At 39.3% G+C, this 18,696-nt stretch overlaps 1 protein-coding gene across 2 annotated transcripts in view; it reads left to right on the top strand.

Moving 5' to 3' along the window:
- LOC120530174 (putative leucine-rich repeat-containing protein DDB_G0290503) overlaps positions 1-17,567 on the top strand; it is a 419,164-nt gene extending 401,597 nt beyond the window's left edge. For both annotated transcript variants that reach the window (XM_039754405.1, XM_039754404.1), the window contains one exon: positions 16,268-17,567. In XM_039754405.1, the coding sequence (XP_039610339.1) occupies positions 16,268-16,729 (462 nt within the window). In that variant the 3' untranslated portion in view covers positions 16,730-17,567. The remainder of the gene's footprint in view (positions 1-16,267) is intronic.
- Positions 17,568-18,696: the final 1,129 nt, after the last annotated feature.

The following is an 18,696-nucleotide window of genomic DNA, read 5'->3' as shown; positions in this document are numbered from 1 at the left end:
GAAATGTTGCTGACAGCTTTAATGGCAACCACACCATAATAAAAAAGGTGCAGTTAAGAAATGTTTCTTTTTTGCTGGAGATGTGCAGCTGGTCTGTCTTTGTTTGGGGGCTATTTTCATCAGTCAGAGTGATCCATTGTAGGGTACATACACCACTAAAGTAGGCTTACTTACCTGAGTGCATATTAACATTGATATATTGTTCCCCATAGGATATCTGATTGGTCAAATCTTGTATAATTTTAAAAAAGAGCTGTTGTGCCTGGTAATTAAAGATTGTATACCAACATATAGGGTATTCTGTAGGAGGTTCCACTGAGCCCCAAACCCCCAGACACAATTGCACCACAGCAGTCCTACTTCAACTAAAGTGCTTTTAATTGAAATAATATGGGCCTCTTTTGTTCACAAACTCTTTCTGTTCTTTTTTTTTCTCCACCTCTCCTCTCTCCTCCACACCTGACTCCCAACTCCCTCTGAGTCATGTAGACGGCTTTCTTTTAATTTGGGGCCCAGGATTGCTTCCAGTGCTTAATCAATTGCCTCCGGAAAGCAGTTCTGAGTCAGGGAGGACAACAATGGTTCTTGTAATATCTGTATCCAAGAGCTCCCCCTGGTGACCCCCCATAGAACCCAACAGGGCAGGCCCATCAAACCACAACTCCCATACTGGGGCTTGTCAGACACGATGCTGCCACCCAGTGTATGTGGAGATGCTCTGCCCATAGCAGGCAGTCGACCACTCTGCTGATCTCAAGGTCCCCACATCCTTCCCGGCTGGTGCTCAGTGATTTTAAGGATGTCACTCCTGATGTAGCTGCTGTAACATCTCTCCACCTCCGTGTCCTGGCAAAGAAAGGAAATATTGCTCCCTCCCTGGCCTTTCATTACCTAGGCCTCCTGGCTAGGTAAGGGAGTGGTAGCCTTATGGGCTGGGACACTAGTTTGTCCATCATAGCAGATATCAAGGATCTATGTGTAAAGAAATACGCTGTGTAAATTCTCCATACATTGCTAGCTTCAGAAATTAGTCACTAAAATGTGAACAATTAAAGAATAAGTTGGGATGCTTAGATTGCAGCTAGTATGCAGGACTATCATGGAAAATATGGAATGTCTGGTCATCTTCCAAATTTTAATAAAGTACCATATGCTAATGCAAAGTTTCAGTTTGTCACCAAGACAGTGGTTGCCCTTCTCACTGCAGACTTCAGAGTTGTCAACTGACCCTTCAGCAAATGGTGCCATTTTATTTCTGGTACAGTAGGGTGTCATAAATGATGTGACAGAAGAAATTTAGTGGTATCAAGCAAAACTGGGAAAGCTCCACAGAAAACAGCTCATGAACACTTGAAATAAATGTTCCCACACTATTGCATCAATAAACCTGGTTTGAGGTTGATTGAAGGACACTTGGAACACAGTAATGTTACAATCAACGTCAATGGAAGCTCCGTTATAATATACTGGATTAAAGTAAAATTCAAAAGAAGTTATTTCTTAGCTAGTCATTCACTCTTTGAGGGGTATATTTGTTAGTTTAATTCTCCCTGTCAACACACCTTCTCCTGCCAGAAGAGGCCCATCCACAAACAATTTATAAGAGCCCGCTTCACTCTCATGTCTTACTGCATTTTCTTGTTTGCTCTCCTGATTTTGACCTGAATGTACTTCCTTCCTGTTTTGGGATTTGAATCCTGTTCTTGACGACTTCCTAACCTGCCCCTTATTCTTCTTTGCTTCTGACTTTTTTACTGACCCTTTCCCTCTTGACCAAATCACTGTGTTCTCTGCCGGCTGTCTGATTATTCTGTGCCACTAGCGATTGTCCTCAGAATGTCCAAATGAATTGAAAATGTCAGAGTGAAAGACTCTACATGACATAACTTCTGCTATCAGCGGCTTGATGCATTTAAAATGTAATGTGATACTTCACTGTTTTTAGATTATCTTAATATTTTGTTAGACTATATGTTTATGAACCACCTATTAATGTCCATTTAAACATTTAATAATCTTTTAATCTTTTTTTGATTAAAAACACATTACAAATGGGGTTATGTTACACAGCTTCTGTTTAAAGGTAAAATGTTTGCTTTCTTCAGTCTTTTGTTGTACTTCTTCCCGAGTTTAATATCCTTGAAGCCTTTATATTTCCATCAGCTCATTATCTTGAAATGCCATTGGCCTGCACCTCCTTACTGTACTCTTATTTTATAGCCTGGCCTGTGCAGCACACAATGTATTATTACTTACTTCAGAATTGCATTTCATATCAAAGAGAAGCATTGGCATGCTCAGTTTACAATAGTCTTACAGCACCTCTTCATCACATTGTATGAAATGAATGAATGCAGAACAATGCAAATTCATAAATCTATTGATATCACTCACTACTTCTGGCCACAGTAATAACATCCAGGGCTGCACTCTCATTTAAACATTAATATGTCACATATGCTGTGACAAAACTCTAGGAAATGGGTCAGAGGTTTTGTTAGAATAACTTTATTAAATGCTGTTCCCAACACTGGAACTATCAAATAGGTGGCCATGATACTGCCTCATATACTCTGTAATAATACCATATAATGGATTTGTCATTCTGTAAGAAACTGTCCTTGATTAGCCTTTGAAAAAGATAGGTGTGGGGTAAAAGAGCCATTTATTTAGTAGCTCTGAGGTTAATCTTCAGTAAATTTATAGGAGCATGATGCAAGTTGAGTTCAAAGATGGTTGTCAAGAAATGCTATGATTTATACAGTATACAGGTTCCTAAAGCCAGTGGTTCTGTATGTGATATTGATATCAGTTACACATTATCATATTACCTGATGGGCAATGTCAGAAACTAATTAGGTAGGCAGACAAGTGAGGCAACATAATAACATAATAGTCTTAAACTAAATATTGGGTGGTGGCTACAGAACCAGTTCCAGTATCATTAGGCATAATACAATATCCATCTTGGATGGGGTTCTAGATATTCTTGGACTCGGTATCCCCCAACATGCATGCCCAGTTACAGCCTGAAGGGTCATCACTCCTAAAACTACAAAATGGTCAGACTATTCTTGCTTGGGTCCCATTAATATTTGTTGTTCTCTAGGGGACATTATGTTCTTCCATGCCCTCTCCCTGATTGTCTGCCACTAGCTCAGCAAAGAGCCAAGCTTGCTTCACTCTTGTTGCGTTACTTTCCCTGTACCATCTTTGATATATTGTCTTACACTCAAAGCCAGCCTTGGACAGTGGTATGCAATGATGTCCTTTTACTGCCAGAACAGTACCCAGTCTCTCTCTCTCCCTTCCATCCTTTAGAGGTTTTTTGATGGGATTGACTACTTCCATCTGGCACCTCTTTAATGCACAGAGAATTTGCAGCATCTTACCAGATGGATACCCAATCACAAAAACTTGCTTTTTTATTGCCCTGAAAGCACAATTCTTGCTATTGGATTTACCTTCACTATACTACATGAGGTTTTATTGCTTCTTGAATGAGGGTAACGTCATAGAATATCACTCTATTGTAAATGCTGACATGACCTCTTTTTTTTTTTTATAAAGATGGCCCTACTTCATGATTTGTCACCAAAGATAAATAAACCACAGCTCATCTGGTAAGTACAGAGCAGGATTTTAGCCTTGAGCAACCAGTAATGGGCCTAACTCTGTGTCTTGAGGATTGCTGCGTATCATGACAGCCAGATGTGCTGTGGTTTTACAAGCTTTCACTTTTCCACTCCTACTTTAACATGAAACTCTGTAGTCTGTAAAGGGTATTTTTTATGTACAGGCCTGCATGACACTGTAGTTAGCCTGAAGGAAATGGCAGACTGCTTTCATTACTCGATACTTATTGGTGTTTAGTGCTTTAAACTATGGAGATAAGACTTCACTGCATGACTCTAGTGCTGATATTTTTACAGATGAACAAGTAGCCTTTCTTCTCTTTCCCAGTCTCAAAAAATGCTCCTGCACAAATGGCAATGTCTTAAAAGTGACTCTGTGGCCTTGTGGTTCACCCCTCATATCCCTCTTCTCCGCCCTAAGGTAAACTTTGTTTTCTCAGCACTCAAAGGATGGTCATTACAAGAGAATGTAGTGTAATATAGCATTATCTGTTTTAACCAAGAAACTCACAATGACAGCTGCCAACAGTTTACATTTGCAGGTGTCAGAAACACGGGACATTGAAGTGACAAGGCCACATAAGCCATCCTGCAATTCCAGTCCAACCTAAGAGGACTTGTAACTTCTTTTAAGCACTAAATCAAATTGGTAGAGGGCAATTAAGCACCACCTTTCTTTTACAGCTTATTCCTGATGTTTAGAAAGCAGAATTGAAAAAAGGGCTGACTACATAGGTGGGTGACATCTATGTGATCATGGCTGGTTGTGCAGCTACCTCAATCCAAAGTTACTGCATTTTGTGTACCGTTTGTTTGAGTATTTCCAAGTGTGATGATGCAGGTTCTGCTCCATGCTCCCATCGCTGTTCGGGAGCCCTTGAACCCAACACCGTCGGTAATGTCACCGATGAGCTAGACAGTAGGACAACAATTGAGCAAGGGGATGGTAAAGATGTGCAAAGTTCTTTTATTTAAAATCAAATCAACAAAAACAATCAAAGTGTTCAATAAATAAATAGTACAGTGATTCCAAGTTCATTCAATCATTAAATAAATAATCCATTAAAAGAAATCGTGTAGGTTAAAAATATACAAAAAAAAAATCCTTTAAAATCGAGGTTAAAACGTTCCTCAGGAAGCAGTCTTTAAAAACAACAACAAGCCCGGTGCTGCTTCTGTGCTAGCGTCTCACCTGCTTATCCCGCTTGGGCTTAGCAGCAGGTGAGACACTCTCTGCAGCTGCCCTCTTCTATCACAAACACAGGTCTGGAGACCTCCCGATCCTGGCTTCGGTCTGGCACTCATCCCAGACCTGAGACTTGGACTCCTTGGTCTCCAGGACACCCACACCAAGGACTGTAACACCAAGCCTCCCGACTCCCGCTGCCTTTCCGGCCTTCTGCGGCCAGTTGCCTTTCCCTGGTCACTCCTGCTACCTGCTCGCTCAGCGGGAGCAACTTCCAACTCCAACGCCTGGGTGTTGGCCTAACACCCAGCTTCCTCGCAGCTGCCCACGAGCGCTCGTTCGCTCGCTCACCACACACTCCGTGTGTCTCTCTCACACCGACCCGCTTCCTCTCTCGCTCCCTGTAACCTCCGTCCTTTTCGTTTAATTTTTTTTCCGATCTTTTTCCCAACCGACTTGCGCTTTTTTTAAACAGCAAGGGGCCATAACAGCTGCAGCACATTAGCCACGGGAACAATCACGGATGTGGGCAGTCCCTCACCTGTGCACTAGGTGAGAAACGCCCACACCGCATATCGCCCTGTGGCTTGCTATGGCCACTACGCCCCCTCATGAAGCCGTCTCGAGTGCGGTGATTATTTATTTAAAAAGACACGGCCTTTGCTCAGCGAGCTGTGGACCCATAACACCACACCAAGACAGCCTGCACATTCGTCTAGTCTTCCATTTCCTGCAGGATTCCCCAACTGCTCCACTGTAAGCAAGAAGAAAAAACATCAGACAGAAAGTTGGAGCATCATGGACTATCCTATTTAATTGTGGTGGTTAATTGAAAAATTAAGCAAAGGCTATAGTAACACAGATGTGTTCCCCTCCTGGGCCATTCCACAATTAACAAGGACTACCTGTTTGAATGTCTTTTTAATGGTGAGAGAAAAGAAAAGACTGGACAGGAGGTGTGGGGTTTTGGTGATGTCAAAGGTCTTCTGATTAGTTAGCTTCTTCTGGGCCAAGAGTGTAAGAGAAAAATTGTTATGCTGCTGTGATACTTTCAGATCCTTTCTCCATGTGCCCTTCAAATTTTCCCCTGTTCAAGACAGACATACATCTCTCATATGACAACATGTACGTAGTACCCTTAGTGCTGTAAATGGCCCTTTTGCATGTTTTAATATTTTTATATGCAGAGAATGAATAGGCAAAGCTGTGTGCTGACCTGCAGGGAGTCTTATAGGTATGTAATCTTTTTATGAAATTGTTTGCAACTGTCTAAAAGGCATTGAAGTTGGATTGTGACATAGTCTACAATCCTTTTTCTAGTCAAAGCCAAATAAATCATACCTCATTAAATGATGTTTTTAAAAAGTGTCTTGTTCCTATAATGTTAGTCTATATTGTTTTAGGCAAAGTTTGGACATGAGTTGAAAATTGCATTATTCAAATTGACACCATCAGTCATATGCTGTTACCGACAACCATATAGCAGCAGCCATTAAAACGATACAAAAAATGTTGGTATGCATCAAGAAACATTTTACCAAATAGCAGAGTGATGACATCACAAATATAACAATACAAGTAAATAAGAATCATATTAATAACACATTCACAAATTCTAAAGAAAAAAACACATTGAATACCATTGAATATGTTCCCTGAACAGCATCAAGTTGTGGGTCCTGCAATAGGCACCATTCAGGTTCAGTATCCTGTGTGGATAAGTTCCAGCCCCTATGACTCTTGTCCTATAATGAATGGATAGATGCCAGAAACTGTACTGGACCATCAAGACTAAATGTGTCACTGAGAATGGGCCATGTCACACAATTTGGTTTATTAATCAAATATAATTATTTATAGCCCTGTTTTAATATAACACATTTCCTCCTGGGTACAAATAAAGTTCTGTCTAGCTAATCTAAAAGAAATACACGTACCTGGGGCAGAAAGATGAAGTGTGAGATTGAGACTCTGGTAAGCCTGCTGCTTCATTGCTATGTGTTTGTGCACACGTGAGCCTATGGTCAGGTGATATGGTGGCCCATGCTAATATAATACTACAAATAAAAGAAGGGTTATCATTTTGTAGTGGAGCCTCAGAGTGTTAAAGATTTTGGGAAAGATATAAAGAGGGAGGCTTAATAGAGTGTGAGAGAAACTTGGCTGTTTGAAGCTGGTTTGGCATGCATGCATAAGACAGAGGGTCTTTTTTAAACATAGAGTTCTAGGGGGGAGTATGTGGCCTGCATTATGGAGCAAAGGTATTGCTATCCATATAAAACTGGATAGAAAATGGGGTCTTTCTGCTGTTACTGCCCTAGTAGTGGAGTACATCCTAGGGGAGCTCAAACAGGGAAGCCCTAAAACAGTATTTAGCGGCAGCCTTGATGAGCTGTGTGTTCTTTTCTTTTTCTGTATAGTGTCCAAATCCTTTTCTTCTTTTTTTATTTTTTTTTTCTTGGAGAAAGGTGGAAGAAAAAAAAGGTTGTTTCATAATTTTTATGTTTATCTTTTTACTATTCATGTGTTTTTTCAGTGTTAATAGGATTGTGTATTTAGTTGATGACAATTTTTTTTATTTCATTTGTGTCTTAATTCACAGTAAATAAAGACTTGCAACTGCTTCGCTATATCTTTTTGTCTTGTGTCCTTCCACTTCACTACTGGTCTTGGTTCATGAACTACTAGATGCACAGGGTTCAAGGCATAAGGTATTACAGTATCCAATTCTTTTGTCAGTAATTAACAGGGAACACTTTAAAACAAAGAATTCAAAATATATAGTTTGAAAAGCTGTGCCAAAATTTAAGCAAGTCATAGTATGTTTATGGACTATAGTGTTGCTTTGGCCATTTTTACTGTTTTTTATTGAAGAATTCAACAATATGTTTAAATTGGTACAAAATAAATATCCACAGTTGACTAAAACTGTCTGTTTTACATGAAATACTTTATCATAGATTTCAATGAGTAGCCGTCTTGGCCCATGTAAGAGAAAACCTTATCCCATTAAGTCTCCTTCAATATTTTTGTCACAAGCGCAATGTTTTGTAAAGTCTGCCCCCTCATTTTAAATTGGTAGAGGTGTTATGCATGCAGATGCCTTCATGCAGTGAGATATTTAATAAGCCACACAGGGTATAAATTAGTTTGTTAACTTGAAGGTGATTTAAAGAATTTCATCCTTTTACCTTTTTCACAAGAAGAATATTTTGCAAATCATCCAGCTATATGCAGGGAATAATTTGGTTCAGTTTGGCAGCTTAGCCTCAGGGTTCTTCTTTCTGTTTTCCTCTGCTGTTTTCACTCTGCTCGATCATCCAAGTGCACAGGGCAAGAGGGTTATATTCATTCTAAAAAGGATGTGTTCCTTTTGGGGATGAGAAAAAAAAAACTCAGAGATTAAAGAGGTTCTATAAATATAGTTTGTCTACTTTCTTTGTAAAACAGATTTTGCTACTTTACACAGACTTTGGACATGTATCACACATTCTGATTTTACTATCTTCATTTTTTTTTCTCCCTTGTACTTGTCAAGTCTTGTAAACAGAGTTTGTGCCTCACACATGTGTATAGCTCTCAGACTGTGCTTGGTCAACCTGAGATGTTTAATCCACACTGGACAGGACATTCTGAAGTTTTGTTTAGGTAGGAGTAACCTGTGTGGAATTGTAGGAAAGTGTTTGCTGCTGCTAAAATATCTGCTAGAAAATGTATTTTCTAAATCGTGGTACTGGTAGGCCACAGCTCTTATGGGTTTCTGTGCTAACCTATGCTTTCATCAGACAGACTTCTCCATTTAATTGATCGTCCATAATCTGATGAGTAGCTTATTTACCTGTCTGTGTCCTTGTATGTTTAAAGTAAAGTAAGAAAGTAACATTTATTTTGAATTCCATCCATTATCCTTCACACCTAATCCAGTTTAGGATTGCTGTGGCTGGACTCTTGACATGGTAGCATCATATACCAGGCCCTGGATAAAACTCCAGTCTATCACTGTGCTCACTCATGTATACAACCACAATGGGTACTTTTAGAGTCACCATTTAACTTAACCTGTACATCTTTGAGATTTAGAGGGAAAAGTCACCCAGACATGGGGAGGAATGTACAAGCTACACAGCAGGGTGATCCACAAGCCAGTGCAGAGTTAATGTTTGTGTAATCCTCTCTACAGGGCTTATTTTCATCATTTATTGATAGCTTGCTTACCTGTGAAACATTTAGATGTCGCTCCATTCTGAACATTTTATTTGTATTGTTACTATCTATGTACTCATACAGGGGGTTGGGTGGTTCTTAAATGGCTAAGTGAGTAGTACACAATTTAAAAAAAAAATGAAACCGAGAACATTCCAGTACAGTCGCTTCTCCACGTCCATGGAATCAACCAACCATGGACCAGAAATATTCAGGGAAAAAACATTCCAGAAAGTTTCAAAAGCAGAATTTGAGTTTGCCTTGTGCCGAGCACAACACTGAATTCACAAGAATGAAGTAACATGTAGGCATATGTAGTGGTGCAGAGAAGGTGGGGGCTGACACAGCTGATGTCACCAGGGACGAGACAAGATCTGCATGATTGACAGATGGGGCACTTCATTTAGCTTAGGCCACAAAGTGCTCACCTCTGAGCCAAGACAGCACAGCTTTATAGCTCACCAATGGCAGTTCACCACATCGCAAATCTATGAACTGAGGTGCTTCATGCTGTGAGTCCACTGCAGTTCAGTTTGTCGACAAGGGTTGGGTTTATACTGTGGACGGGTGAAGTGTAGTGGTGACACAGTGCAGAGAAGTTGAGGGCTGACACAGAAAGAGATCAGCTGACATCACCAGGGAATCGCACCGCTCACAGTGGTCAGAAACAGGTTGGGCACGGCTGATAGAAGCCATGGCAAAAGCTAAGAGGGAGTGTAACGTGATATCTCTCGACGAGAAAGTACAATTCGTAGATCTTTTGAAAAGCGGCATATCACTTGCCGAAGTCATTATTCCACAAACTATGCAGTGTAAAATCTACTTACATTGTATTAGGTATTATATGTCATCTGGAGAACGATTAATGCTGTACTCTTGACACATGAGAATCGCAATAAAGACAACATGTAAATGGAGATCTAAGATACAAATTTGGGACCTTGTAATCTATCTATGACACTGTGGCGAATTAGTGAATCAAATCTTTTAAATGTATTTTAGTAGTGCGTAAGATTTTTGCATATGTAGAATTCCTCAGGAAAGGAATGATCAACATTTGTAAGTGTAGTCTTTACTTTTATAGGTCAGTTACGTCTTGGAATTTGCTGTATGAGATGTGAGCACATGTGCAAAATAACTAATGACTGTCGTACCCTGCATTGCATAAACAGGTTTTATCTAGTTTAAAGATCGCTCAGTCTACTGTGTTTATTTACTTCATTCCTTTTACTTCATTGAATTAAAATGGCTAAAAACAAACTGGAGCCGGCAGAATTGGCCACATTTATAACCTGATTAAGTCTGCCATAGTACAGAGTGGGCATGAATGGGAAAAAGATAAAGGCATCCTACTGGCACAGAGGAAAGGGCATGCAGCACATTTGACACCCCACCTCCCAATATCTGGGCACCAACCACCTACATTAGCATTAAACATGGAATAAATTGCAGACTGTGTGTGTTATACTAGCAGACATTCTAGCGCAGGGGTGGCTAACTCCAGGCCTGGAGTGCCACAGTGGCTACAGGTTTTCATTCTAACCCTTTACCTAATCAGTGACCAGTTTTCACTGCTATTTGACTTTTTCCCCATCACTTTAATAGCCCTGTTAGAAGAGTTCAGCCCTTTGAATTGATTCCTTTCTTCATTAAATGACAGTCAAGCAGAAATGAGATGTTAAACGAGCTAACAGATCACCAGCTAAACTGGGGCTTCAAACTCCAATCAATTTCACACCAATTACTTTCTTAATCAGAAGCCAATTCTTGCCTAGTTAATTAAACCCGTTATTTAATTCCATGGCTTGTTGCTGCTCTCATTCTGCCACAGCACACATTTCGAAAACTGTTGTTTTTCTGTTCTTTCTAAGAGCACTGTCAAGATGTTTTGGTGACCTGAGAGATCAACCTTACCAAGACCATCACCTCTCTTTAATTTCAGATATTGTGTGATGGGCACAGATGAGCTGGTCATGTGGTGGCTTATTTTGTGTCTCATTATTCTTTGGCTGCTAATTAAAGAAAAAGAAACAAATATGGGGCCTGAGTCAAGTTAATTAAAAGAAGTAATCAGCAGCAAAAACTGGTCACTAATTAAGAAGATGATAAGAATGAAAACCTGCAGCCACTGCGGCCCTCAAGGCCTGGAGGTCGCCACCCCTAGCAGCACAGTACTGGCAAATGGCCTTCCATTTCTCTGCAGAATATGTCATAAAAAATGAAAATTAAATCTACCAAATTTTGAGTTGCTGGAATTTGACACAAATTTAAAATTTTTGTGTAAACATTTGCAAGTTGCTGATTATTTATACAAAACATTTACCAACTTACTTGGATTTTAGCATCTCTAGTCAAAATAAACAAAAAGTTAGAGTAAAGTTGTAAACAGAGCATCTTGTTAAAATAATAGCTGTCGCTGCAGGGTTTCAGTTTAACGGTGGACCAGGTTCTACCACAGAGAAACTGTGGCAGTAAGCTTAAGTGACAGTTCTATTAGACTAAACAGATTAACATCAGAATTGGGTAGAAATAACACAAGCCTGTGAGCCATCTTGTTTGGTGCAAACAACAGAGGTCAATGATGGCAGTGAGAAAGTGTGAGGAAAGTTTTCGTGGAACACCTTAGAGCCCCTGATATCCATTGAATAATACTTGAATGGCAAGGCATATCCAAATATTGTTCATGACCAAGTTCACCCCTTCGGACTACAGTTTATCCACACTCAGATGACAATGCAGCTTGTCACAAAGCACATATTTGTCACGGAATTGTTCCAGGAACATGATGGTGAGTTTTCATTGCATCAGTGAATTTCATGATCCCCAGTTCCCAACTCTATCAAGCATTTTTGAGCTAAGGTGGAAATAACTATTCTGTGCAGCTGTCCAATTTGCAACAACTGTCATTTCCAAATGGAACAATTCCTTGCATTTTGCAGAATACTTGCCGAGATGAATTCATGCTGTTCTGAAGGACAAAACGTATAACCTGCTACTAGCTAGGCGGATCTAATAAAATGGCAAATCACTGTATATATGCACCTCTCTGCATCAAACATCATACTAGAAATAAAACATCTAGTGTTACAGAGATATCCGTTTATGAATAGATTACTAGCAGGTAAAGACGCAGAAGCCATATAACAACAATATGGAAGTTCATATTGCTTTAAGCCCTAAGTTTTTTTTTTTAATTGTAATCATGATGGAATTATTAATCAAAATTCATCAGAATATTTATATCTAAAAATGAAGACAACTGTATTTTACAAATTTCTTAGGTACATCATCAGTGTTGTAATCTGAAGTCCTTAGACATTTCAGATCTTTTAACATTACATCCTCTCTAATACAAGTCCACTAACTGCTCTTCTAACACACAAGTCAACAGATCATAGATAATCTTACTCAGAGTCACTTTAAGCCAGTCTCTGAATATTGTGACCTTACTGTTCAAAGAAAATATGTGTTGTTCCTTTACTTAAAGTGTAGTCAAATACATCCGTCCATCCATTATCCAACCCGCTATATCCTAACTACAGGGTCACAGGGGTCTGCTGGAGCCAATCCCAGCCAACACATGGCGCAAGGCAGGAAACAAACCCCAGGCAGTGCGCCAGCCCACCACGGTAGTCAAATACAATTATTTTTATTATACTATACTTCCCTAGTCCCATAAATACACACGATGTGTGCCTGGCCAAATTCAGATAAATATTTTGGTTGCTTCACCAAAGTAAAATAAATATGGAATCATTTTGCAAGAAACTGAGCATTAGCTCATTGTGTTAGGTACAAATTAAGGTCTAGAAAGGAACACAAATCAATAATCTGATATTATGTTGCGATTCTAGCCCAAGTGCAGAAGTAGCATCATCATCCATGAATTTTCTATTAATCGAAGGTGGCAAGCTGGGCACTGGAGACTATTTTGGCAATTACTGGATACAAGCCAAACATAACATGGGCAGAATTTGATTGCATACATACAGTTACATTCATAGTTTTATACAGTTAATCACATCTTTTGGTTATGGAAGAACTGGAGAACCTCGAGTTAACACACTCAAACATGGGAAGAACATGCAAACTCTGCACTTGGAGCTGTGAGGCATTAGCAGTATACCCCACAGCAGCGTGTCACCCCAGTATAATGCTGACTTTTATTAATTTTATTATTGTCTTCCTCTCTGTGTAACTTCAAAAATCTTTGTTATCTAAGAAATATTTGATGATTAATATACATCTCTTAACATTTAATTGCTGACACATTACAGCTATATGGTCCAGATGTCTATAAATGTCCTTACTCATTTTGGATGATGTGTGATCATGTTTTATTTTTGTATTTTATATGCTAAAGAAATATTTCTGGAAAATTATTTTTCCAAATATTCATTAGTGAAAGAAGTGTACACCTTGGCTAATTATTTTTGTAATTTCAAAAGAAAAAAGTCACCCAAATTTTGGCAAATACAGTGGAACCTCGAGATATGAGTTTTATTCATTCCAGCACTGAGCTTGTATAGTGAATTTCTCGTATCTAGAACAAACTTCCCCAATTGAAAATAATGGAAATCCAGGTAATCCGTTTCGCACCCCCAAAAATATCAACATAAAAATCAATTTTTCTAACAAATAACACTGATAAATAATATATACAAGTGGAACCTCGGTTTGCGAGTAACTTGGTTTACAAGTGTTTTGCAAGACAAGCTAAATTTTTTAATTCATTTTGACTTGATAAAATGAGCGATGTCTTGCAATACGAGTAGTATGGATACACTTTGTCTGCTGAGCGTCATGTGATCATAACTGAGCTGATGGCTCTTCTCTCTCGTGTGCGTCTCTCTCCTTCTCTCTCTCACTCGCGCATGCGTCTCTCTCTTTCTCTCTCCTTATCTCTCTTGCTCACGTGCGTGCCTCTCTCTCTCTCTCTCTCTCTCTCTCTCTCTCCTCTTGAGGGCAATCGTCTCCTATTCTTCGTCTGCATGTCCGTGATGTTTTTGGATACGCTTATATGGCGAACTGCTTCAGCGAAACAATGAAATCACAAGCGCACAAACGCATAGATCCTCACGCTATGGGACAACAAGGAACACTGAGTGAGCTGACGGGCTGGCAGCATCAGCTTGGGTGAATCCCCGAGTCAAGGCGGATCGGGAAATGCGTCATGCATACCCACAGCCTGGCTCATGGCTCGTTATGCGAGCCAATGCTCGTATTTAGAGCCGAATTTTTCGCTCATACATTCCTCGTATCTTGAATTTCTCATATACAGAGCTATTCGTATCTTGAGGTTCCACTGTATTCTGATTTTGATCAAAGGAGTACTGCATTCGAAAATTATCATTTTTTGTATCTGTTTTTTACACCATGTTTATATTAGTGGTCGCAAAGAATTTTAATCTTATGTTTTTATGAAGAATGAAAATAACAAAATTCTTAAACGACACAAGGGGTGACAAATAATGAACAACAGTGAACACCCACAAAAAAAAATTCTAATTACTGAAGTTGCATATTCCATGTCAGGTATCCTGTCATATACTCACAAAATACGGTAAAATGTTGCTAAACAAAGATTTTCCGGAAAAACCTCTCTGAACAAAAATGCAGCACTAAAATGACAAAAAAGACCCACCTCCCCCTTATTCATTGGTCGGGACTCCTGTAAAGTAATAATAGCTCATTCATTGGCTAACATGCTGCTTTACGCGATATCAAACCTGCCTGTATAAGATCGAAACTTTGCCTTGAATTCGTTTATATCTTAGGTGCCTCAACAAACAGAAGGGAAATTTACAAACAGCTGATGTAACATCCGGAAGTACTGGATTTGTGGCTTAATATCCAACAAATGAGGGGAGAGGCACAGTTTTTCCAAATATGATTTATTTAGTAGTATTTTAGTTAAAATGCACATTTGGAGTATACAACTGGAAACCTGACAAGTGGATAATGCTGCAACATGAGTAACTTTTTTTTTAATTGTTTGATTGTTTAGAGTTAGTCATAATTGACACCCATTGTATCAGGAGTTTTGTTGAAATAAGCAGGTTTTGTCACTCTTCACTACACAACTCCTGGTAAGTGACAGACGAAACATTATCCTGTTTAAAAAAAAAAGATAAAAAAGTTGACCTTTTTTTTTTTCTTCTTCATTAAATGGAGATATGAGTGCGGAGTTTAAACATCTCTTAAACTATTCCTTCTTTCTTTTTTTCCCCCTCTTTCCTAATGAGAAAATATAGCTCCAGTAGCACAAAGCTATATGTAGCAAATCAATTTTGTTGGAATGTTTTTGGGCTTTCAACTCCTCATTGCAGATGTTAGGAGATCAGTCTGGAAAATCACAAGGATGTGTAGATCTGTAAAATCATTTAAGTGCTGTACCGTTGTTTCCAAAAGGCTGATAAGCACATGTGATTGAGGTTATGTGTGCATTCATTATAGCAAGAGCCGCAGTGTTGGGGATCTAAGTAAAAATACATTGTGAACATAAGTCTGTTTTTATAGCTTCTGGCAGCATCATGCTTCCTCCATAAGCCACAGACTGATGGGAGCTCTAATGCAGCTTTCATCTCTGTCCAGTTGCTAATGTCAGACATACCACTCGCCCACAACTGCTTGGCCACGTTCGGGTGAAGCAAGGCACTCGTTTCTCATCTTCTTTTTATCACCATCGAAGAAATCAGAATTTGTCTTGAGAATGCCTTTTCTAAATGCAGGTTGGTGGGCCCTCCCATTCTGCAGGACCTGGCCTGATTATATATGACCTCCATCTAGAAAGAGGGGTGGTTAAGTAAGGTGGCTACTTAAGAGACCCTCAGGTGCTCTGATTAATTGCTTTTTAAATATTCAGAATGTCCCTATAATTTTTGCTGTCAGCTTCAAATATGCAAGTCATTTCCATGTACATTATAATGACTACAATTAAGAAAAATAAAAGCTGATTAAAATTTTTTCCTACAAGAAAGCCTGTCTGAAATTATAAGCTTTTTGTTCTTGAAATATCATTTCATCCTGTAAGTGAGGTACCTGCATGTTTTGGGGTGCAATTAGAACAAATGTATAATCTTGGTTTGATTTATGATTGGATGACACTAATTCTCTTCGCATATTGTCTACCTGTCAGTCTTCTTTTGAACACTGTAATTTTGAGTCTGTTATATTATGTATCTCCTCTCCCTTCACAAACTCATTTTTATTTGTTTGTTTCCCCCCTTCCCTCCCCCCCCAGCTTAATGCCCTGAGCAAAGAGAACACTCACCAAAGACAACTCCTGGAGGAGGAACAAGTAAAACGAGAACAGCTTGAGATGCAGTTAAAGACCTGCAGTCAGAACTTTAGTCCCCTCAGGGCGACAGTGGAGTTGAGAACAGAGGAGAAACATCAGCTCAGACCCTATGAGTCATCCCAGAAGACAGAGACAAAGTGCTCTGACCCCGAAGCCTTTCCAAACATATGGTCAATTCTTGAACGTGAGCCTAGCCGGACCTCTGGAAGTGAGCTAAGTGAAATCTTAACCAAGAAGGATTTCGAGGACTCGTGGAGGGTAGACTCCCTTGATAAAGCGTATTGGTTCCAGCGATTTGGAGAGGGTACATCGCAGCTAAATGAAATCACGGATTTCTGGTCAGATAAAATAAACGCACTCAATGTGGAAGTCAACCAAGCATATGCAACATCACCGAAGAAATAATTTTCCTCTCCTGGTATATTTTCAGCATTGTACAAGTAGTCCAGCATGCTTAGATTAATGTGAAATGAGGTTTTACTGTCCATTTAATAGTTAACATCAGAACTGAAAGTGGGTTGTATCAAATTTCACAAGTTGGTTATAATTAATGTTTTATTTTTTTTCTAACACAACATCAGTAGAAATTAATTCCCTGAATTGGAAATCCTTGCTTTGTTTTCAGCTGTTTTTTAAGTAATTCTTCTGAGCAAGTCTCCAATTTAGCCTTCCTGAGAATGTTTATTTGTGTATATACTTGGCTCAGTAGATTAATTTGCTTAATTTATTAAACAATCCTTGGTCAGTGGCATATATTGCCGTGCAGCGCGTGCATGAAAATGCCAGTGGGTATACAGTCAGCAGGAAATTAGCTGTCATCTCCATCTAGTGATCCCGTGTTCTCATAAATAAAAAAGAGGTGAATCACCTTGTATGTTTGTAGTGCATGCTGATAATGTCATTTTCATTTAAATTCAGATACGGTAGGAAATCATTATTCATTCTTTCTTTTTAAATGTGACATTGTTAAAAAGTATGTATAGTGTGTACATAGCGAATTTCCCCCAATTAATTGTTTGAAGATATTTCTTAAATCATTAAATATGAAATGTGTTCTTTAACTTTGCATATAATTTAAAACCTGGACAACTCAGATTTTTATGGGCCAGTATATGTGCTACAATTTACCTTTTTTAACTAATTTTTATACTGAACAGTGCTCACACATAAGATGATAATTTATTGAATGATGCATTTATGTAGCTAATGATGATTATATGGCGAGTGTTTTTTACTTCTTAAAAAATATTAAATGAAAATTGAAAAGGAAATGAGATTTATTTAAAATATGTATGTGTTCCAGCTACAGAGGGATCACACTCCTCAGCCTCTCAGGTAAGGCTTATTTAAGGGTGCTGGAGAGAGGAATCCCTCAGATGGTTAAGCCAAAAATACAGTATAAAAGGAATAATGCGGATTCCATCCTGGCCATGCATGGGAATATGATAAGCCAGGGCACAAGTATTTTGTAGATTTGGAAAAAAAAGCATACGACTGTGCCTTTTGGGATGTGTTGTTGGAGGGGCTGCAGGTATATGGGGTAACTGGGTGCTATTGTGTGCTATTTGAACACAGTGAGAGCTGTTTCTGAATCCTTGGCATTAAGTTAAATGTGTTTACTGAGGATGTCGCGCTTAGTCAAGGCTCTGTCTTTTCACTGCTGTTGTTTGTGGTCTTCAAAGGTAGGATATCAAGGCACAGCTGAGGATGTGAGGTTGTCCAGTTAAGGAAGCTTGGGGCAGCATTGTTACTTCTCTTTACCTCACCTGACTGTGACGTTCGGCTTCCACTCAAGTGGTTTACTTCAGGGTGTGAAGTGGCTTGAATGAGGTTGGGTACCTCCAAGTCTAGAATCATGATTGTCTTTCTCAGAATACAGCAGATTGATTTCTCTAGGTGATGAGGTGACAGCTGCCCTTAATGGACGAGTTAAAGTATCTCAGGATCTTGTTCATGAGTGATGGAAAAAGGGATTATAAGATCAGCAAGGAGACTGGTGCAATGAGTGCTGTTCTGCGGGTGCTGTACCAGACTATGATGGTGAACCAAGAGCTGTATCTTAATACAAAACTTCTGGTTTACCAGTCGATTTACATCGCTGTCTTCACCTGTGATCGTGGGCTGTTTGGTTATGGCCAAAAGAATGAGATCACGAGTACAGGCAGGAAAAATCTGGCTGACACTCTGTGACAACGGGAGAAGCGCAGTGATTTGGGAGAGTCTTAGAGTAGAGTTTCTTCTCCACCAGATTGAGAAAAGCCCTTTGAGGTGATCTGGATATGCTGTAAAGAAGTCCCTTGGGTAGCTTCCCCTAGAGCTACTGTGGATACGTCCCACTGAGTGGAGACTCTGCAGCACATCCAGGTCATGCT

This window comes from Polypterus senegalus, chromosome 5, assembly GCF_016835505.1.
Source record: "Polypterus senegalus isolate Bchr_013 chromosome 5, ASM1683550v1, whole genome shotgun sequence".
Lineage (NCBI taxonomy): Eukaryota > Metazoa > Chordata > Cladistia > Polypteriformes > Polypteridae > Polypterus > Polypterus senegalus.
Note: the sequence above shows the minus strand (reverse complement) of the source record. Positions and strands in the feature narration are given on the sequence as shown.